The sequence below is a fragment of the Euprymna scolopes genome, chromosome 29 (assembly GCF_053919585.1).
Source record: "Euprymna scolopes isolate OS-2025 chromosome 29, ASM5391958v1, whole genome shotgun sequence".
NCBI classification, from domain to species: domain Eukaryota; kingdom Metazoa; phylum Mollusca; class Cephalopoda; order Sepiida; family Sepiolidae; genus Euprymna; species Euprymna scolopes.
In genome coordinates this window covers 69,001,081-69,022,438 of record NC_136510.1, presented here as the reverse complement: position 1 = coordinate 69,022,438, position 21,358 = coordinate 69,001,081, and the positions used below count along the sequence as shown (strand labels likewise).

The window sequence follows — 21,358 nt, the reverse complement described above, 5'->3', positions numbered from 1 at the left end:
AAACAACAAAAAATACTACATCAAGGTTAGAAAACAAAAAAAAATACTACATCAAGGTTAGAAAACAAAAAAAAATACTACATCAAGATAGAAAACAAAAAAATACTACATCAAGGTTAGAAAACAAAAAAAAATAATACATCAAGGTTAGAAAACAATAAAAAATACTACATCAAGGTTAGAAAACAAAAAAATACTACATCAAGATAGAAAACAAAAAAAATAATACATCAAGTTTAGAAAACAAAAAAAAAATAATATATCAAGGTTAGAAAACAACAAAAAATACTACATCAAGGTTAGAAAACAAAAAAAAAAGGGTTAGATGAATAAATTCAGCCCCAGAAAAACAGCAATTCTTCCTCCTTTTTAAGAAGCGTTACTCATGGAATGTGAGAAGTAAAGGACAAAATGAAGCGAGAATTACGAGACTGTCAAAAATAAACCCATGTCCTTCAATTTACTTCCTAAATTTGTTTTTATCTTTCGCGTTTCTGATTCTTGGACATGATAACGATGAATGATGAGCAAATGTTTTAATGCAACCATTCGAATCAAGCGTCATCGTATAATTTATAGGATGACATTGAAAAAGATGATTTTGTTCGAATATCTTTTTTTTTCGTGTGTGAGTATGTATATGTATGGGAAGAGCGTGTTAGTTTGCAAATTCGATCATAATCACCCGACAGGGCTGAGACGTTGAAGCCAGTTAAGCCGGGATGAGGCGTCCTGTACGGCAGAGTCAATGAATAACGTGGCAGATCTCTGGCGGCCATTTTTTAGTAGTTTTTGGCGCGAATAACGATAAGGGGACGCGAGTCGGCGCAGGGTTGGGACTTGTGTGCGGAGAAATATCAGGGAGAGTTGTTTCTTTAAAAGAAATTCCAGTAACACATATATCTCGAAAGAAGAGGCTGGATGGTTGCGAGTTGGACGAAGAAGTATAAGTTTAAAGAATGAAAAGATAAAAAAATGAAAAAATAAAAAGCTATATTTATAAAAAAGAACATTGTTCAAAGGGCAAAGAGAAAAGTGATTGGAGTGGCAAGTAAAAACAGACAGAAATGTAGATTATTATGTTCTGCCAAAAAGGGAAACATAATCAGTAATAAAATTGAATAGTACTCGGTAGAGCGCATAACTCCGCAACTGCTCATAATTTCCCTCTCGGTTGCTCATCTACTACTGAAAATCAAGCTTTTGCTGTTTAGATATAATCTAACTTTATTGACATGCTTTAAAATCAGAAGAGGTCTACCGGAAATGTAACTTGGTACAAACAAACGTATTTGTACAGATACACACGTGGTCGGAAGAAAAAAACAGTTGATTAAAATGTAAACACAGCTTTTCGCAAATGAAATAATTGTTGATTGAATCTCAAAGGTTATGACCTTCACCTTCGCCGAGGTGCACGACTTATGACCACCACCTTCACCGAGGTGTGCGACCTGACACACACACAAAAAAAAACTTCTTAATCAACAGCTAACGCACACGTCACTGTAACGTCCAATGACAACAACAACAACCTTCTCACTCGACCTGCCTTTTATACCACTCTCTCAATCCCTCCTCTTGCGCATGCGACCGGAGATTCCTGACAACCTCGAGACTTCCGCTTATAAAAACCCAAGTTTTGTTGTCGCGCATGCCTACACAAGGCACAAACACGTGGGCGTTTGTTTTGTTGGTAAGTACTACACAATCTGCGATGCTTATCCTTATATACAAAGTTGCAGGCGGGATTAGCCTATGTCTAAACGTTCTACAATGACTGCGAATACAAAATTCCAGGATGAGCGTTTACAGGTAAATTCGGGGGTGTCAGAAAGAATTCTACATATAAACCCGAAGATAAAATCGAGAATGGGCTGGAAATCGAGACGAAAAAAAGCAATATGTCAATTTCCAGGTGTGCTCTAAATTTCTCAGTTACATCTACTCGTTCTCCGCTACTGCCAATAAAGATATATAATGACATTTGTATGCATTAGTGTTTTTCGTCATTATTTTAAGTACGGCAGAAATACAACACTTAGACAATGTAAAAATGAAAGTGCACTTATCCCTTTTCCTAAAGGGATAAGTGCACTTTCATTTAAGTCATACATCAATTGATGATGAAATATTCGTGTACGATGACGCGCGTGCACTCTTTCTGGCCAGAAGCTCCAATAATAAGAGATCACTACTCTTCTTAAGAAGCATCATGATTGTAATATGGGTCCATTTCAGCTCGTCGTCGAACCTCTTTTACAGCAGATTTATCGAGTTGGAATATATGATTAGCGAGCACCAATATTCGGCGTAGACCAATTGCAGATACAAGCGGAGAACAACCATACAGTATTTTGCTTTAGCATGACCAGATATTTGAAATCCTAAATAAGTTCAAAACAGTTAAATCGTTAAATTAATTAAAAAAATAATGACACCATACGCTAAATATACTTATTGTCACTGGTGCATTTTTTAGAGAAAAGTAACAGCGTTTAAAAACATTATATCTCGAAATGATAGAAAGAAAAGTGGAACTGAAAAATACGAAGTTGTGATTGGCTAAACAAGATCACGTGTTATGTCAGAGAAAGAGATAGTGAGAAAGAAAGAGAGAGGGAGAGTATCATTTCTAAATGAAGTATGTCAGAAAAGTAACGGGATTTGTACCATTAAAATATTTCAATGTTTACATGTGAAAACCACAAATTTCATAGTTTCCACTTTGAATTAATAATATAAGGTCTTATGGATTTTCGACATTCAGCTAATGGAACAATTTTTTTGGTATTCTCCTCCATTAACGCGCAGCCCCCCCTCCCAATCAAAATCTGTCAACTTGAGCTGAAGAAATGAAAAATTCGAACGGATCCAGTTTTCTGGATCAGTTCGAAATTTTCATTTCTTCATATGGTTGTTTTTTTCATTATAACGATGTTCTCAATTATGAACTTTGTAAAGATCAATACTTTGTAAGCAGCTATATTGTCATGCTGATAAAGAGGTCTGAGCCAAATTATATGATAGGTGTAATATTGGTTGAAATCTAATATTAAATATATACTTCAAAGAGATCAAGCTACATGCTAACACAATTGCATAATTTATGTTTCAAACATTTTTTTAGATGAGGAGTGATAATTTGTATTTTGGGATCATTCGAACAACTATTATCATTTTGGATGCTATTCTCAGGTTTCGACATATGTAACCTTGGGTGCATCTGGTCAAACTCAGGAACATGTACGGAATTTCGATGTGATGTAGCTTGTAGTCGTTCTATCAGCCATAAGCGAGTTGAAGTATCGTTGAATTAGTATTTTGTTAAATTATTAACATATTTATGTAGTTTTGTTTTCGCATACGTATGGATGCACATTATTAATGTTTATTTACAATGTTTAAAAATTGTATTTGAATTTTTAATTAATATGTTTTCATTTTTTTTAATCTACTCAATTATTACTCAACAGATCTTACTAATATAACCTATTGATCGTTGAGTCAACTTTATCTGCAGCATGGAAACATATCCAGAATACTTAATGCTAATGCTATATGTTCAATATATATTTAATATTTACTATTCAATGTACAGAGTGTCCAAAAAGTCACTGAAGGGGTTTGAACACAATTTGACTAAGGCATTGGGAAATTTATTAAAAAAGCAACCACAACAAAACAGCAAAATGCATACAATCTTTATTTATGAAAAATAATGCCTTTTAAATGTTGCCCATTTTCAGCTTCGCATATTTTCCAAAACATTATTCATGATCGCAGAATCTCTAGGTTACGATTTAACTCCCTTATATCGTTCCACGAGCTGGCAGACTTCGAAACGTCAAACCCCAAACCCTGCAAGAATTGAAGAAAAACATCAGGAACAAAATAAGGGAGTTAAATCGCAATGCAGAGATTCTGCAATCTGTCATGAGTAAGAGTACAAATATCTGAAGCTGAAAATCGACAACATTTAAATTAATTATTTTTCATCAATAAAAATCGTTTGAATTTTGCATTTTTTTAGAAATTTCCTAATGTAATAGTCAGATTGTGTTAAAATTCAAGAATAATATCATTAAGAATAAAAAATCTATTTAAGTTCATAAACCTCCAGTCACATTTGGTCACTTTATATATATATATATATATATATATATATATATATATATATATATATATATATATATATATACTATTGTATCAAAGGAACTTTGTGTGGCTGTGCGGTTGTGAGTTCGTTCTCTAGGAACTCGAAAACGGCTGGACCAATTTTTATAGAATCTCACACAAATGTACCTTATGTGTCTGGGAGTGTTTTTAGGTATTTTCAATAAGTATCGATAATCGATAATCAAAATAATCCGACGAAAGAAGAAACAGGCGATTTTGACTAAAGTTTACACCTTGCACAGCCTAATATCACAAGCGCATTTCAGGAGTGTTATTATCACACAAGTTGAACATCTACAGTAGGTTCTCTGATATGATAGGGGCGCGTTTGAAATTTTCTGTGTAGGACACAATTGGAGCATGATACTTGACTTTCGTATTTTAAACTTTAACCCAAGCCATTATATATAAAAAATAAGTTTATAAAAATGAACTGCATGTTTTCTACAGTGCAATGTTTACTACAATGTATTGTGGAAAAAGTCACTGCAAGGAGCTATATGAAGTTTCCTCCCGGTGCACCGCGTTGAGTCTCCAACTAGAGCAGGCAATCAATCGATTTGATTGACAAAATGGGCAATTTTACCGATTTCGATGACAATAAAAATATGGGAATGTAAAACAATTATTGATCATCCTTCAATTCTGGGCAACGTCGAGTCCCCCTGCTAGTATTTAATATGGATAGGAACTGGCTGATGTAATCGCCATATTTATCGTAAATTTGAGTACTTTTCATACCTTCTATACTTTTTTTATAGCATACATATTTATTTCATTGGTTAATCATTTTAATAACTTTACAAACATTTAAGGATGTTGCTACTATTGGTAAAGTTTAGTTTTTTGATAGTAGGTTTGTCAGTTTTTTTTAGTAATACTTCTAGTATTTCAAGTTTCGTTTATTATTGGTCCGTTGAAGTATAGGTGTGTGTCAATCTTCCTAACACAAGGAACAGGAATGTTGATTAGTCAAGTGGTTAAATAATGCCCAGTTTTTTTAGGGATAACTGGTTAATCTCTTCGACAAAGTCGTTTTAGTAAAACCTATATATTCGTTATACGAAAGTTGGAAAGGATCTAAAACAGAATTAATAATCAAAAACCGTCTATATTATTTAATGATATATATATATATATATATATATATATACATATATATATATATATACATATATATATATATATATATATATACATATATATATATAAAGAGAGAAAGAGACGCGGTGAGGGAATTAAAAGGGAGAGGGTGGGCTTGTAAAAATAGTGACAGAAACCGTGTAATGGTTATGCATATATAGAGAGAGAGATAGTATGAAGAACACACACACATACATATAAAGAGGGAAAGAGAGAATTGTAAACGATTGCATTACAAATCGTAGCAACTACGCATGCGCATATCGAACAAATATTCCAATGATAGGATGGAGATGGAAACGTTTGGAATCGAATAAATATAAAATTTGAAAAAAAAGTAAAGACGAAAGACACGATAGAAATTAATGCAATCACCGTATAAAACGATTCGTACTCACGCCTCGAAGACGTAACTAAATGAATTCCAGCATTTCATCTAAATTATTTTTTGTTTCAGTGCGAGAAATGGATTCAAAATGTATTTCGAGATATTTCTGTAATGCATATTGTTTTTGCTATTTAGAAAGGATGTTTGAAAACGGATGGCGTAACCTCGGATTTATTTTTTACAGAATATGCTTAAAGTTTTATGTGGTTATGCCATCATAGCCACCTTAACCGTGCACTTGTATATTCGGGAACATTTTCTGTTGTCTTCTGTAGTAAATTTTACATCAAAATACACTTTTAGATTTTATATAAACTATCTAACCGTTCTTTATATAGAACACATAAACATCCCACAGAGACGTGCCAATGTACTCTTAACTATTGCAATTGTGTTTCAATAGTATCCTCAATGCCAGACAACTTAATATTTTCTCCATTCATCATTAGTCGTTCATAATTAAATAAACAATCTGAATAAACAATCTGAATGCACGTACATTCCTCATGAGAATAATACGAATATATTTGTTGTTGTTTATATTAAACACGTTCACTTGCTGATTAGAGTCGATGAGATGAAATGATTGTCATTTCATAGATGGTAAAACCTTATGAGAGAAGATTAGGAAATATTATAGGAATATATCGAGCTTTTATAATAAGTGAGGGCATGTCATAACAGGAGTTCGTTTGCAACCGGTGGATATGTATTCTACTGCCAGGAAGGTTTTGCTTCTGGAAGTTCTGACTGGCGCTAACTACGCTGAAGGAGAAAATAAAGTGTTTTTTCGTTGTGGCAAAAAAGCAAGTTCTCGTTATGAATGTTTTTAAAGGAAAGATAAGTTATTGGATCCTAGTTGAGCATCATTGGCTATAATGATACAGTAAATAAATAGAGACAAAGGGGAGAAAGAGAGAGTGAGAGAGCGAGAGAGAGAAAGAAAGAGAAACGAGCAAGGTGAGTTCTGTGAGAAAAGGACTGTAAAAAGAGAATAGGTGATTTTCATGGCGGTTGCTAAACATTTCATTTGCCCATAAGCATTTCATTTCCAATTTAATAACTTTTCTTTTGTTTCAACACACATTTGGACGAGTAATCATAGCAATTGCCGATGGCAAGCTTTAAGATTTTTGGGGGCCAATTGTAGTGCACATAACAAATCGACGTCTGGCATATTTTAGTCACGTATGACCCTTTCATACGGGTCGCAACTATAAATTGGCAAGATTGAACCGATGAAGTCCGTACAAGCATAAGTTATTTTGTTCCCCCTTTTGATTGGATGCTTAATAAATCGAACAAATACAATCTCTAAGAGACCATGGGGGTCCTTAAAATACACCGAAGGCCAGAAATAGAGTGTTATCAATATTAAGACTCGCTGCTATTTTGTCTGCCTAAGGTTGACTATATCTACCTATCTATATATTCATCTAGCCATCTATTTAGCTATATATCTTTATTTGTGACTATTTACATAATTTTCGAACCGTATTTTAAACAGAGTATATACAAAATATTAAAGTTATACACATCTGTTTCGAGGAAATTTTTTATTTAAAGCATACATAAAACTTAGAATATATATATATATATATATATATATATATATATATATATATATATATATATAAAACTCCAAAGATCTACATTAATGATCTTCCAGATCACATCCATACATCATTCATAGACATTTATGCTGATGACACTACTATCTATGGTACCACATCTAAGACCGTAAACGACTAAGTTCTCTCCGATTCTCTCTCCTCTGATCTATACCAGGTGGTACAATGGGGAAAGAGGTGGCTTGTTACTTTTAATGCATCTAAAACTAAGCTCCTATCTTTACATCATCAACGCACTGATCCTCATCTGGCATAAATTGAAATCCTGCCTTTATAGAGTTCAAAATAGATTTCGTAACCTCGTAGGGGATGTCCTTTTCTCTTCCCTGCAACCTCTTTCTCACAGTTTGTCTCTGCTTTATCGTTATTTTCATGGGGAGTGCTTGACTGGCCTCTAATTTATGGTCCCTCCTCGTCAAACTTTTACAAGAAACACCCATCTAGCAGAAAACACTATTAATAGTTTCCCTCATTCTTTATCTGTGCCTAAACCTAAACGTAGATTCCATGAACAAAGCTTCTTTCTTAGAAGTGCACGCCTGTGGAATTGTCTTCCGTTTTCCTGCTTTCCAGCGTATTACAATATAGTTTTCTTCAAGTCTAACGTAAACAAGTTTTTGATGAGCCGTTCCATATAAGTTAAAAAATTTACCGAATTTCCATTACTAACGATTACTATATTGTCCAATTTCTACTGTACACTCTTTAACCCTTATCCTCGAGTGGCATCTTGGCCTTGATAAGTGGCGATGCCTATGTAAAAATGTATATATATAAAAAACTCAAATCGTCTTGCTTGGATGTTGAAACCGTCCATCTGGTTTACGACTTCTGGTCTTCAAAAATTCTACGCGTGCGTAAATAATTAAAAACAAAGCCATAGAAGCTTTTTTTTAATTGGCAATTTACAGATTTTTTATTTATTTTTATTTTTACATTATATTTTTCTACCCTCCTAACATGAACAAAACGAATATAAACAAATAAAACAAAAAATATTTTTAATGGGTTCGCGTTACAAATAAATAAAATCCTTCCGCTTAAGTGTTTTAACTTTTGTGTATTCCAAATAATAAAATACAGAAATAATCTATCAGGATTTTACGAATGGTCTTTTTCGGTATTTAATTTTTCCTAACATTTCTGTCTGTTATTTTTTTAAGAATTCGAATATAAACAAATCTATATAAAACCGAATATAAAAAATGTACGTTTTTAGTGCCGCAAAAAATAAAAAAAATTCGACTGTATTTTAATTGCAAGTTAGAATCGTTTCTCTAATGAAAAAAGAAACAAAACAAAAGAAAAACTACTTGCTCAATTTATACGTTGAAAACAAAAATATTTGGTATTTTTTATGAATTACACCAGAGTAGCTTACTTCCTAAAAAGGAACCAAAATCCAGATTGTTTTGCTAATGGGTTTCAACGGTTTTTAAAGATAATAAAAAGAACTATTCTTTTTAAATCATAAAAAAGATTACATTTTAGAGTGGGGATCACTTTTCTGTATAGATTTAACGTAAAGTGAGCATCCACTTCTTGGCCATGTAACTCGTTAGCTTGTTTTCAAGTTTGGTGGCGGGGGTGCAAAAAGAGGGAACCAAGTTGAGGGATCATAAGTTTCAAACATTTAAAAATATGTAGAAATATTTCAAAACGTGTTTGGGGGAGATCTTTAATATTTTTTAAAGATTTGATTCGAAAAGGTTACCATTAAATATTACTTACTCAATTAATTAGTATTTCTTGATATTTTTTAAGCTGTTAATCCAAAAAAATAAGAAGACCTGTATAATACACAAACCCTACTTGTATTTTTCTTTTCGTCTTTTTTCAATTTCTTTCAACGAATTCCATATGAAGGATTTTTCATTTAATCTAAGGAAAATGATGTTAAAACCTTTATTATCCAGTGTATTTCATATTCTTTTCACTTGTCGTTAGGTTTGTTTTCGCATGCGTGGGGATTCAATTTATCGCACGTTTATACATTATTTCAGTATACTCACTTGCACTTTTATACATTAATTCTGTATACTAGCTATTTTGAAATATATATATATATATATATATATATAGAGAGAGAGAGAGAGAGAGAGAGAGAACGAGAAACAGAGACACACCCAAAGAGAGAGAGAGAGAGAATGATACAGAGACATATAATATATGCAGATATAATGGACGTAACTTATCATAAAGAAAATGAAGACAACGGTCGAAGGACCCTGATAAATCTAGGCAAGACAATATTGATTATTATCATTATTAATAATAAAATATGCAGATTAAAATAGAAAGTAAAATAGAATTTATACGGGTTCAATCTAATAATATATAAATAAAAAGTAACACCTATCCTTAACTTTCAGAAAATTAGGATACGGACAAAGTCATGTCATGATCTAATATATTACAAATATATATACTTTTTATATGTCTATGAGATAGTAGGATGTAATTCGAAAAAAGGTTGCGCGCATACAATATTCGAACAAAATAGAATAAGTATGTTTTATGACAAGTCAAATTTTCATATTTTCACGTAATCTTTAAAAGAGTTGATATGCTATAAATCAGATAAACTGTACGACTATTTTGTAATCACAGCAGCAATGTGTGAGCATGTGTGGATAGAAACAGTCGTTTCACAGATACGCATGCGCGATCAAAACGGAAGTTGAAATGCGTCACAAGAGCAATATAGATGGAACGTCCGTATTACGTATGGATGAACGAACGGAGACACAAATAAAGCGATGCTTTCTTTCAGTCTCTGATTAGATTTGGCCACTGAACACATTCAAGCGACTATTTGAGGAGATTATTGACCGGTGAAACAATTTGTGATTTCCTGGCGCCGGCGGGAAGTAAACCGTTTCATCAGAGAAACGTCCGCTTTTCTACGGCAAGAACTTTCGATTAACTCACGGATAGTAGTATGATACTTTCCATGTATCTAGCTATCTCTTTTGTCTTTCTTGGCTTTTGATTACAATTCTACCCTCTCTCTCTCTCTCTCTCTCTCTCTCTCTCTCTGTCTCTCTCCCTCTTTATATCGCTCACTCGCTATTTCTTTTTCCTTCTCTCTCTATGTATAATATACACGCATATATATATATATATATATATATATATATATATATATATTAGAGATTACATATACATATATGTACATACTTCTACTCAATTTCAAAAATAAATTAGAAAACAATTTTCCAATTTAATTATAACAATGTGCAGTTCGTATAATTAAAAGTAAATATCATATGGAAATTTGTATGTACACTTAATTTAGAATAAAATTTTAAACTAATTTAAACCTTAAATATGTGTATGCGCCCGTGCGTGCGCGTGTGTGTGTGCGTGTGCGCGCGCGCGTGTGTGTGTGTGTGTGTGTGTGTGGTCGGTCAGATATAAATATGTGCATATAGATATAATCAGGCATTTCAATCAAGATTCAAAATTCGGAATTCCCGCAAGCTGGATTTGATGCACGTTTCTAAGCAACATTTATATATTTCTTTATATATATATATATATATATATATATATATATATATATATATATATATATATATATATATATAGTGTTATAATGGAATAATTCCAGGAGGAAAACCGGGTATGAGAGCTCAATGTGATAAACAGAGCAATAACATAACATTAATTATGTAATTTCCGTGTTATATTTTTATATATATATATATATATATATATATATATATATATATATATATATATATTGGCAAAAATTTCAACTTTCTTCATATATTTACATATATATATATATATATATATATATATATATATATATATATATTCATGAAGAAAGTAAAAAATTTTCAAAATAAACTCTACAACATTTATTATTCGAAACAATGGATACGGATTATAAAAGATTATTTTCTTATTACATGGAATTCGAAAGAATGGCTCTTATCCTCAGAGGGAAAACAAGGCAAAATAAAATTTATATAGACAAAACTTGAACTTCCTTCAAATACCGGTGCTCTACCTCGAACATTGAGCATTTTTATTTGGTTAGGATTTTCCTATAAATATTTACATTAATATTCATACATTCACTTTAAGTTTACAAAATTCTTCATCTTGTAAACTTTTATTTCTGAACTATGAATATATATATATATATGCAATTAATTGATTTTTAAAAAATAAGTAGGCGATTTCGCCGATTTCGATGACAATAAATAAAGGACTCGTAGATCCTCATTCAATCCCAGGCAACGTCAGGACTCCCTCTTAGTATATATATATGAGAGAGAGAGAGAGAGAGAGAGAGAGAGAGAAAGATTTCCAAAAGTCTTCAATATCATTCAATATCCAGATTAGTTCTCATGATGACGTTTAGTGAGATATGTCTTGGAAGGTTATCGGCGTTACGATACCAGATGAATAGACAAAGATCAAAACAAGTAATGAGAGATCCAGTTTTGCAACTGCAGATTTTAGGTAATTTTAATCCAAGACAAACTGCGACTTCTACATAAGAATGCTACCGATAGAGGAAAATGACCCTGCATTGATTCAGGTGTCACTTCTCGTCTGTAACGCAACTAATAAATAAGAAAGACAGTGTTGATCCAGATCAAGTTCCAACTTTGTTAATTTGGCCTCGCATGTATTCTTATCAAAGCGGTTGTTTTCATGTCTTGTGAAATCAAGACGTTGTATGCATGTTTGAGACATTTAGCCGAAATATATTAAGACGATCCACATATTACTTCATTTATAAATTCTTAACTAGAGGAGAGCGAAGAAAGATATGTTTATGTAGTGCGTAGTTCTCTGAAACTGAAATAAGGCTTCGCTTGCGGTCAGCATTTCTTGTGTATTAACTTTTTACATTTCTTAATCGTGATTTATTTTTAAATATTGAGTCATTACTTAATAAAGCCATAAGCCATTTTCATCTAAAATAATTTAAGTTTAATTATTTATGGGACGTGAAAGTGTTTGGCATTGTCTTTGAAGATAACCATGTTGTAGTCTGCAAGGAAGATATCCCACAGCAATAGTAATCTACGGGCAAGAATCGCTTTCAACGAATTTTCAATTGAAAGAGAGAATGTTTGAAGTCCATTGAAATGCAAAGAATGCTTCCCTTATCTTCAACCTTCGTCGTTGTAACAATTTCGCGAATTTCTTAAGTGATATTTTTTTCTTTTTAATCTGTGTAGTCAGAGAATATAAATGAATTCGTGTTTAAGAGGAAAAGAGTTGAATGTGCATTAACGAATAACATTTTTGTTAGAATTATACACAGTCAAATTTCGTTCATAAACGTCTACATTTGGATTTCAAACAAAACGTTCAAGACGGAAATTTGTCGATTTTTTAACTATACAGACGGAAACCGAACCATTCCGAGATGATGAAAAGTTAACCGTTCTGTGCAGATTGCTCTTCCTGTTTTTTATTGATATTGGACTGTTTAAATTTTGTTAACCATATTTTTAAATACTTGCTATAATAAAAAAAATTAAAAATGTGTTAGAAATTGGTCAATATACGTAGTTTTAAAAATCATAGAATTGGATCAATAAGAATCTAGCATATGGTTGTGAAGGAATAAATCTCTTTTCCATTGTTTTTATGGGAAATATTTTCAGTTTCCGAACAGCTCTTCAGAACGAAACGCAAGGTTCCACTGTACTTGGCCTCAAAGTATTGTCGGATGTCTATAAGAAAGGCTTTAGATCCAAGAATGCGTGATGTCGTCTAAAAAATTATTGATATATTTTCAATGACTTATCTTTTTTTACTTTTCGAAATAATTTGTACTATATCATAAAGGAACTAAGGGGAGTCTGAGAAAATTCCTGTTTTTCCAATCCATATGTATAATTTACTTTAATAATAATATTCCTATTAAAATAATACATTTATTAAAGGTTTAATATTATTTAGAAAAACTCGTCTTTTTTATCGCAAAACTTTTCATTGTCACTTATGTTGACTGTAAAAGAAAATATGTATATTCTCTATTTTTAAAAATTGTAACAATTTATACCTTTTAAACAAATATTTTCAATTTTCTTATGATAAGAAATAATAGTCCACTGAATATTTTCTATTAGAAAATACAAACGAGAGTTTTAAGCCATTTTATTTAATTTTTTGCAGTAACAATTTAAACTGTTCCTTTTTTTGTTTTTCGAAATAACAAATTCAGATAACTTTTTTTAAATAAATAAAACGAATATCAATTTAAAAAATGCTATTTTTTCCTTGCATTTTCGACAATGAAGCGGTTTTATCTTTACAGATGGTGGATTGTTGATAACAAATTGTCTTAGTGTAGCATTAAGTGACTTATACGGATTTAAGTAGAGATAAAGCAAAGAATAATGCACGTGGGGTCGTTGGCAGGTTATTTTAGCGTTGCTGCATCAATATGGCAAAACGAAAAGGTTATAGAACGGGCCACGTCGTTAACCGTCTTTGCGTAGTAGCGGATTGATTGGATCGTCTTACAGAAGAGATTGTATTGTCAGAGTCGATCAACATGATGCTTGCATGACTAGATATGAGATCAGCCAGTTGGAAATGGAAGAGAAACTCCCAAGTCACTATTCCTACTAAAAGTTTTCTTTTTCTCAGATTTAGTTTTACTCTAGTTATTAGACAGATCTGTGGCAAGTATTTTATTTTGATTTCATTCGAAAATTTATAAACTGTATAATAGATGTTGAGCCATTATTAACTTTCTTTACTTTTATATTATTTATATCTTCATTTTTTTATTATTAATAGTAATCGTTTTAATTATTATAAATTATTATAATTTATTATTTAGTTGTAATATTAGTAGTAGGAGTGTTAATTATTATTAATTATTATTTCTTTTGTCACATTTTGTGTCTGGTCGATTTTATGCTGATAGGCCGATCATAACAAGCGACCACAGACTATTAGCATCTTCTATTTGCAGTATTCCGGCATTTTCCGCAAGATTCTGGTGGTTCAAGGCAGCCTTCTGAAGTACTCCAACATTGCAATGGATCCTAATTTTCTCAATTTACTTGTCAAATCCTTTTGTCACACTCCCCAGGGCTCTCATCACAATAGGTACTTCTCCCTGCTTCAACTTCAACAATATTTTCATCTCCCTTTTCAACTCTCCCTTTCTTTATTCTCCGTATTCATATCAGCTGGCACTGTTTAATTATTGTTATGTGTTCCTTGATTTCAACAAGAATAAATCTGGTCCACTTGCTTCCATGATATTATCACACTGGATATTCATATCACACAATAATTTCACAATATCACATTATCATTCTTCACTAATCCTTTCTGGAACATGCTCATGCCATTTTTCACTGATTTTCAGCTCTTTTTTCTAATGCGTATCTCAATGTACTTTTCTCACAATATTGTCATGCCGCCTCTTGTACTTCTTTTGAGCTACCTTCTCATATTCTCACCTTTTTGCCCATACAATCGACACAGAGGATTTTCAGCCGATTTATCAATGTGATACTTCACATAATTTCTCCTGATCGCTTACTCCTATGCAACACATATTAGGACGTCTGTTTCAACCTTTAAGTAACAGTTTAACAACCATCGCCAGGTTTTCACCTTATCCACTGCCTCTGTAAGATTTATACCGAATTAACAATACATTTTCTTCTCAAAGCACTTCGCTTTTTGTTCCTTTATTGCCTAAAATTCTTTGCCCCCTTCTAGTTTGTCCACTTGCAATTTTTCAAATTTTGACACACATAGGCTTTATAAGCTTTTTTTACTGTTGGAGAGTAAAACTTTCAGACTATTTTCTTCTTTTTACGCATCCACATCTATTAATCCTCATCCTTTCTGTTTTGTTTTCACACATAACTTGTCGACATCGCACTTTAATTGATTAGCTGCATTCATTGTCATCGTTTTCTTTGTCTTTCTCTTCATATCTTGTATCATTTTCTTTCCATTGAATAATACCCACTCCATATCGAAATATAACCACTGCCCATGTGTTTGTAGATATTTTGTTTTCCCATTCAATCACGACCCAAGAACCAACTTTAGTCTTCTTTTACAATTCCTTAGTAAGTCTATCCTTTTTCGTCAAACGTTTATCATTTCCTTATTTAAAAGCTTTATTCATTCATTTTCAACAATTTCTCCCCCTTTCAATTTCAAAACACCACACTTTTTCATGCCAAATTCTATGCCATTACCGAACATTTTAGCAGTCCTCACAAGCATACTTAGCTGGCTTCTGTTCTTTGCATACAACTTTAAGTCATCCATAAATAATAAATGGTTAAACTAGTGCTTATTTCCCTAGTCAAAACACGCATTTACCTTTCGTAATACAGGGCGACCAAAAAACAAAAACAAAAGCTAAATGGAGGCCATCTAGAACATATGCTGTAGAACGGAGAAAAAACGGCCAAAGACCCTTGTGTTTTGATGTGATGTTTTGAATATAATAAACTAGTTATGACCAAAGTTTCATTTCATTCAGACAAAACACTATGAAACAGGGCCTAATTAGATTTTGGGCCCGTTTTTTTTTTTGGTCACCCTGTATTAACGATAAGAATATCATACTCAAAGCAAACACAATGGCGACAAGGAGCCAGCTTGAAAAATCCCTCTCTCTATAGGACCTTCTACCAGATCTCTCCGTTGGATGTCAATGACACTTTCCATTGTTTCACATTCTTTCCAAAAAATCTCACGCATTCACGAAATATTTCCATACATTCCAGCTATGTACAACCAGATCATATGCTTTGCGGCAATCGATGCATGAAATGCATAGATTTGTAGATCTTTTAAAATCCCGAAGTATTGTCTTATCAATAAGCAATTAATCCTTGGTCTCTCTACTACGTTGTCTTACCCCTATCGTTCCTTCCGTATGATCTCTTTCTGTCCCAGGTATTATTATTATTATTATTATTATTATTATTATTATTATTATTATTATTATATAGTAGTCTAAACCTTTTGATGTTTTTAGTTGGTATTTTTCTTGAGCATCAGGTCAATCTCTTTGACTTTAGACATTCATTTAACACAATCGCCGTTCCTAAAAGGCAAGCCTTTGTAGAATTGGAAAAGAAATTAAGCCATTTATAGTGGCTTTTTGTTATGGTCTCAAGCTTTTCAATTACAATGGGAATCACATTGGTTTTCTTATAGTTCGATGTGTTGGCATTGTATTGTTATTATTGTTCGATAGCTTTGGTTTAGACATTCAAGCTTAACATTTGACACTTTCGCTGTTCCTAACAAAAAATTAACAAAAAAAAAAAAAAAGAAATTTACTTGTTAATCTGATTAAGCCATTCATGGTGGTTTTTTGTTATAGTCCCAAGATTTCCAATGACCATAACAAAAAGGTTTCCAATAACCATAACAAAAAGGTTTCCAATAACCATAAATGGCTTAATCAGATTTACAAGTCAATTTCTTCTTCTTTTTATTATTATTATTATATACTCACTAGGGGTTTTCATCAGCATCAGTGAGTGTTATCTGGAAACGACTCGTAATATTCTCTCAAGACTAAGTAACAACACGTGTGTGCAGCTTCTATTCCTCTCCGTCCCTCTAGATAACCATTTTTAATGATTTTCTGTTACACAATAGATTTTTCTCTTTTTCTACAGTCCTGGTATTTTCCGGATTACGACTATTTTTGGTGGTTCAATTATAACCTCCAACCTTCTGTTGAACTCGGGAATTTGGACAGAATTTTGAGCGGAACCCTTTAATTACTTCATGGGGGTTGCGTGTTCTTGTTCCGTCATGACTGAATAGTAAGTAATTCGCAATTGTATTTTTCGGTCGCCCACACTGAGGATTCACCCTTCAAGCTTCAGGAGAATATCACGTTTTACAATTAATTTTTTCAAGTACCCTAACCACTGCACCACGGGTCCTAGTACGAATTTTAAGATTGTTAACATTATTTATGACTAATTATATATATATATATATATATATATATATATATATATATATATATATATGTTTTTAGTTATTACATGTGTATATTATCTATTGTTTATAATTAATGGTTTCCATATCGTATTAATTTTGTTATCTATTATTTATTATTATTTTTTTTATCTAATTTAAATATGTTTTGTGGTGTCTATAAAGAAATGTGCGTTAATGCTGAAAAAACGAGAGTTTTTTTCCTCTCCAAATTCCCACAGAATCATAAAGACTTCTTTTTTACTGATAGGTCACACCTTATCAAGGTCCGTGGGTCACTCAGGGATAATCGTTAAAGAGATCAACAATTATGATCTTCTTCACAGTAGCACTTGAAAGATTGGCTGAGGTAAGTAGAACTTTACTTAAGGGGAATTGGTTGTCTCAGGTATTTGTTTACACTAGACTTGCAGACAATCATGTATCAGTTAGTTGAGAAGCAGGCTCGTTGTATCCAATAAATACAGTTTATTTCAATGAAGTTTCGTTTAGTTTTTGGTAAGTAGAGAGAGAAAGAGAGAGAGCGAGAGAGAGAGAGAAAGAGAGAAAGTTCTTTGTTGTGGCCGTAGTTAGACGTGTTCTTTTTGAGAATGTTTGACATGTGAGTGCAAGGTGTTGAAATTCGGTCGAGAACGTACCGTGACCATATCGATGTGGAAAGGATGGGCTAGCAACATCTCTTTGTGCGAAAAAAAAACTGCTTCAACACAGTTAAGACCTGGCGCACTAACAAACAACTGCTCTAGCCTCATCGATTCCAAAATACGTTCATCCGGGTCTTTGGATTTTCGAATTAATCTAATCGCCAGGTAAATCAGCGTCAACGTTTCATTGGATACTTTCCTTAGCCTAGCTCTAGGTATATGATCCTCCTCGCAATGCTCAGTAGCCTTGCTACATATGTTCTGTTAAACTAGTTCTGTATCTATAGTTTTTCGTAACCGTTCCACTAAAGTTATCTGCATAAGTAATTGTAGCATTTTTCGGAAGTCTCGTATACAGCAAGGAGGCATTTAACTTCCAGTATCCAGCGAGTTTAGTATTATTTCTCAGATTCCACAAAATTATAACTAGTTTGATATGTAAATACATCAAGAAAAGCTTAATTTGATTAAATAAAATGGATTTTTTTCAAACATAATACAATGCCGAAATAAAGGAATATTTTAGCATTTATTTTAAAGAATGTATATAAAAAAACTTATGGAAACAAACGTTGATTAACTCGGCTTTAATATAATAGTAGACGTCATCTCAAAAAGAATTCTTCCATAAGACTAGCTTAGAATATATATATATAATATAATATATATATATATATATATATATATATATATATATATATATATAAGCAGTAAATGTTTTAAAGTTTACGTATTTTTGTACTTACCGTTAACAAATTTGGTGAAGGTGATACAGTATTTATATTCCTTGAATATAAGACACCGGTTGGTCTCATCATCCATCTGTTGGCAGTGAGTGCAATTCGTAGAAGATGGGGGATATGGTTCACACGTTGGGAGGTTTTCAGATTCACACTGTGAACAGAAGATTGCAAGGCCTGAAAAACAAACACAAAAACGTAATTAATAAATGAGAAGCACAAGTCGATGCATATAAAACTCAACGTCTGTGGGTATCTTTATGTATGGGTTTGTGTGTTTTCCTGTAGGGAAAAACGTTAGAGAATGCACATAAAATCTAATGTGTTGTCATGTAACATTTACAGGAAAGAAAATGAAAAAAATTCTGAATCTCTAAGTGCACCCCTAAATGGCCCAGGACTACATAGCTATTATACAATATGTCTTATTTAGATGATTTATGCGCATTTGCAATTCCTTTGTATGTAATGAGCGTTACCTTTCCCAACTTTGTATACAACCGCTGAACCTTGCTGCTTTCAGATCAGGGAGGTGGCGTAATAATATGCAATTTAACATGTCCACATCTGACGAATGGCTTCAACTAACAAGAAGGGGGGGGGCTGCATGCAAACCAAAAATTCTGAAACACGTAATTTGTGAGCTTTCTAAGAAATCTGATTTCTCACTCCTACTACTCCTTATCTTACCTCCCCCCTCCTCCACTACAAACATTATCAGTAACAACGGCGGAGACAGTAATACCGGTAGGTGTGATTGAAATATTGCAGTTTTTGCTAATGGAAGTGTACAAACAAACAAAAAAATAGACGTTTAATCTATTTTAGTCACGTATGACACCTTCGGAAAGGTCGTAACCGTAAATTTACCCGAAAGAAAAATAGAAAGTCCGTTTAATACGCGCATAAGTTATTTTCCTTCCTCTTTCGATTTGATGAATTGTTAATAAGTCGAACAAATAAAATCTTTAAAAGAGTAGCACAGTCTTTAAAATATACATTGATAAAGAAATAGAACGTTTATCAATAATTACTAGGGTTGTGACAACAGCATTTTTTCATTGTTTTTTCTCTTGAGTATATATATCCGCTAATCTTTTATATGTTTTTATATATCCGGATGTGGTTCTCGGTTGATTATGTGTGCCTAGCTATGTCGGATATATACCCGAGAGTCAACAGAATGATAGTTACAACCCTAATAAGTGCATGCCTTAAAAGAAGCCGATAATCGGCCAAAGTTTCTCGCTCAGTATTATTCACATATATTTAGCCATATATATTTATTCACACACATATATATATATATATATATATATATATATGTTTATTCAAATATATTTATCTGCATATGTTTAATCATATATCCATATGTATTTCTCCACATATATTCATCTTTATATATATATTCACATACTTTTATCCACATATATTGATCCACACATATGTCCACATATATATTTATTCACATATATTTATCCATATATATTCATCTATATATATATATAATCACATATATTTACTTATTTTTATCTACATATGTTTATCTATCATATCGTATTTTCCACATATTGATCTACTCCACTATAACGTCAACGTTTATGAAGTGACGATGTTCAACTGGACTGACAACCTAATACACCTAGTCGAATCCAGTTCGTTTCACAAGAACATACCCCCTTATAGATTTAGGCAACCTTCACGTAATCATTCCTGTCATTAGCTGATGTCTTTCTAGAAAACATTCTGCCTAGAAAGATAATGGGGAAACGAATGCCAATCGTCTGATTCCTGCGAAACGAATGTATGATGCTCCTCCTCATCCTTCACCACCACCACCACCACCACCACCACCACCACCACCACCATAACAACAACAACAACAACAACAACCGAATAAAATACTTTTCTGCATTGCATGATCAATACTCGGACGATTCCATCATTTTAAAAAGTAATCAAGAGTGATAACATACGAACATGAAATTGCTTTGATTCGATTATTTTCATTATTTGTTTTGTAGAAGCCAACGTACATTTTCTTGGCGACAGCATGTTTACATCTAACCGTATGAGTAGCTGTTCTTCATTACGTTTTAAAGATTTAGTCAAAGATTTTAGTCATTTGTCCATCCGATTGACTATGTCATTTGATTAAGGATAATTTGAGCTTGTTCCAATTTACTTTATTCTCTACGAGAACAAAATAAGACATGAGGCCACTTTTAAATGCGGAACTTACACTCTCATAGATACCCAGAGAAACGGAACTACACACCATGTAATCAGCAAATTCGACAAGATCTATCTCGGGATTCTTCAACAAGTGGCACTCAACGTGAATCTGGTCACCCCAGTTCGACTTGGGTTCACTTAACTTTTTAGAGACTATTCTCTCGTTGGTTGCTATAAGGTGACAGATGGATATGAGGCATTCTGCTCTATAGTCTTGAGGGAGAATCTCTCTCCCAGTGCTAACATTAGCACTAAAAGAAGTACACAAAACTTGCACTTTCACCCAGGATTGACTCCTTTCTTTAACCCACAGACCATTATCCACAGACCAGAGAATAAAGTAAATGACCAAACTAATGTTGCACTGTAATGACCAAGTCTCTCAGTATTCTGACAAGGTTGCGGTAAATAATA

General features: G+C 32.7%; 1 protein-coding gene across 1 annotated transcript in view; it reads right to left on the bottom strand.

Moving 5' to 3' along the window:
• Window positions 1–21,358, bottom strand: part of LOC145252694 (uncharacterized) — a 484,652-nt gene that overhangs the window by 30,135 nt on the left and 433,159 nt on the right. Inside the window, exon 4 of the mRNA XM_080112514.1 lies at window positions 18,716–18,886. Within this exon, the coding sequence (XP_079968640.1) occupies window positions 18,716–18,886 (171 nt within the window). The remainder of the gene's footprint in view (window positions 1–18,715; window positions 18,887–21,358) is intronic.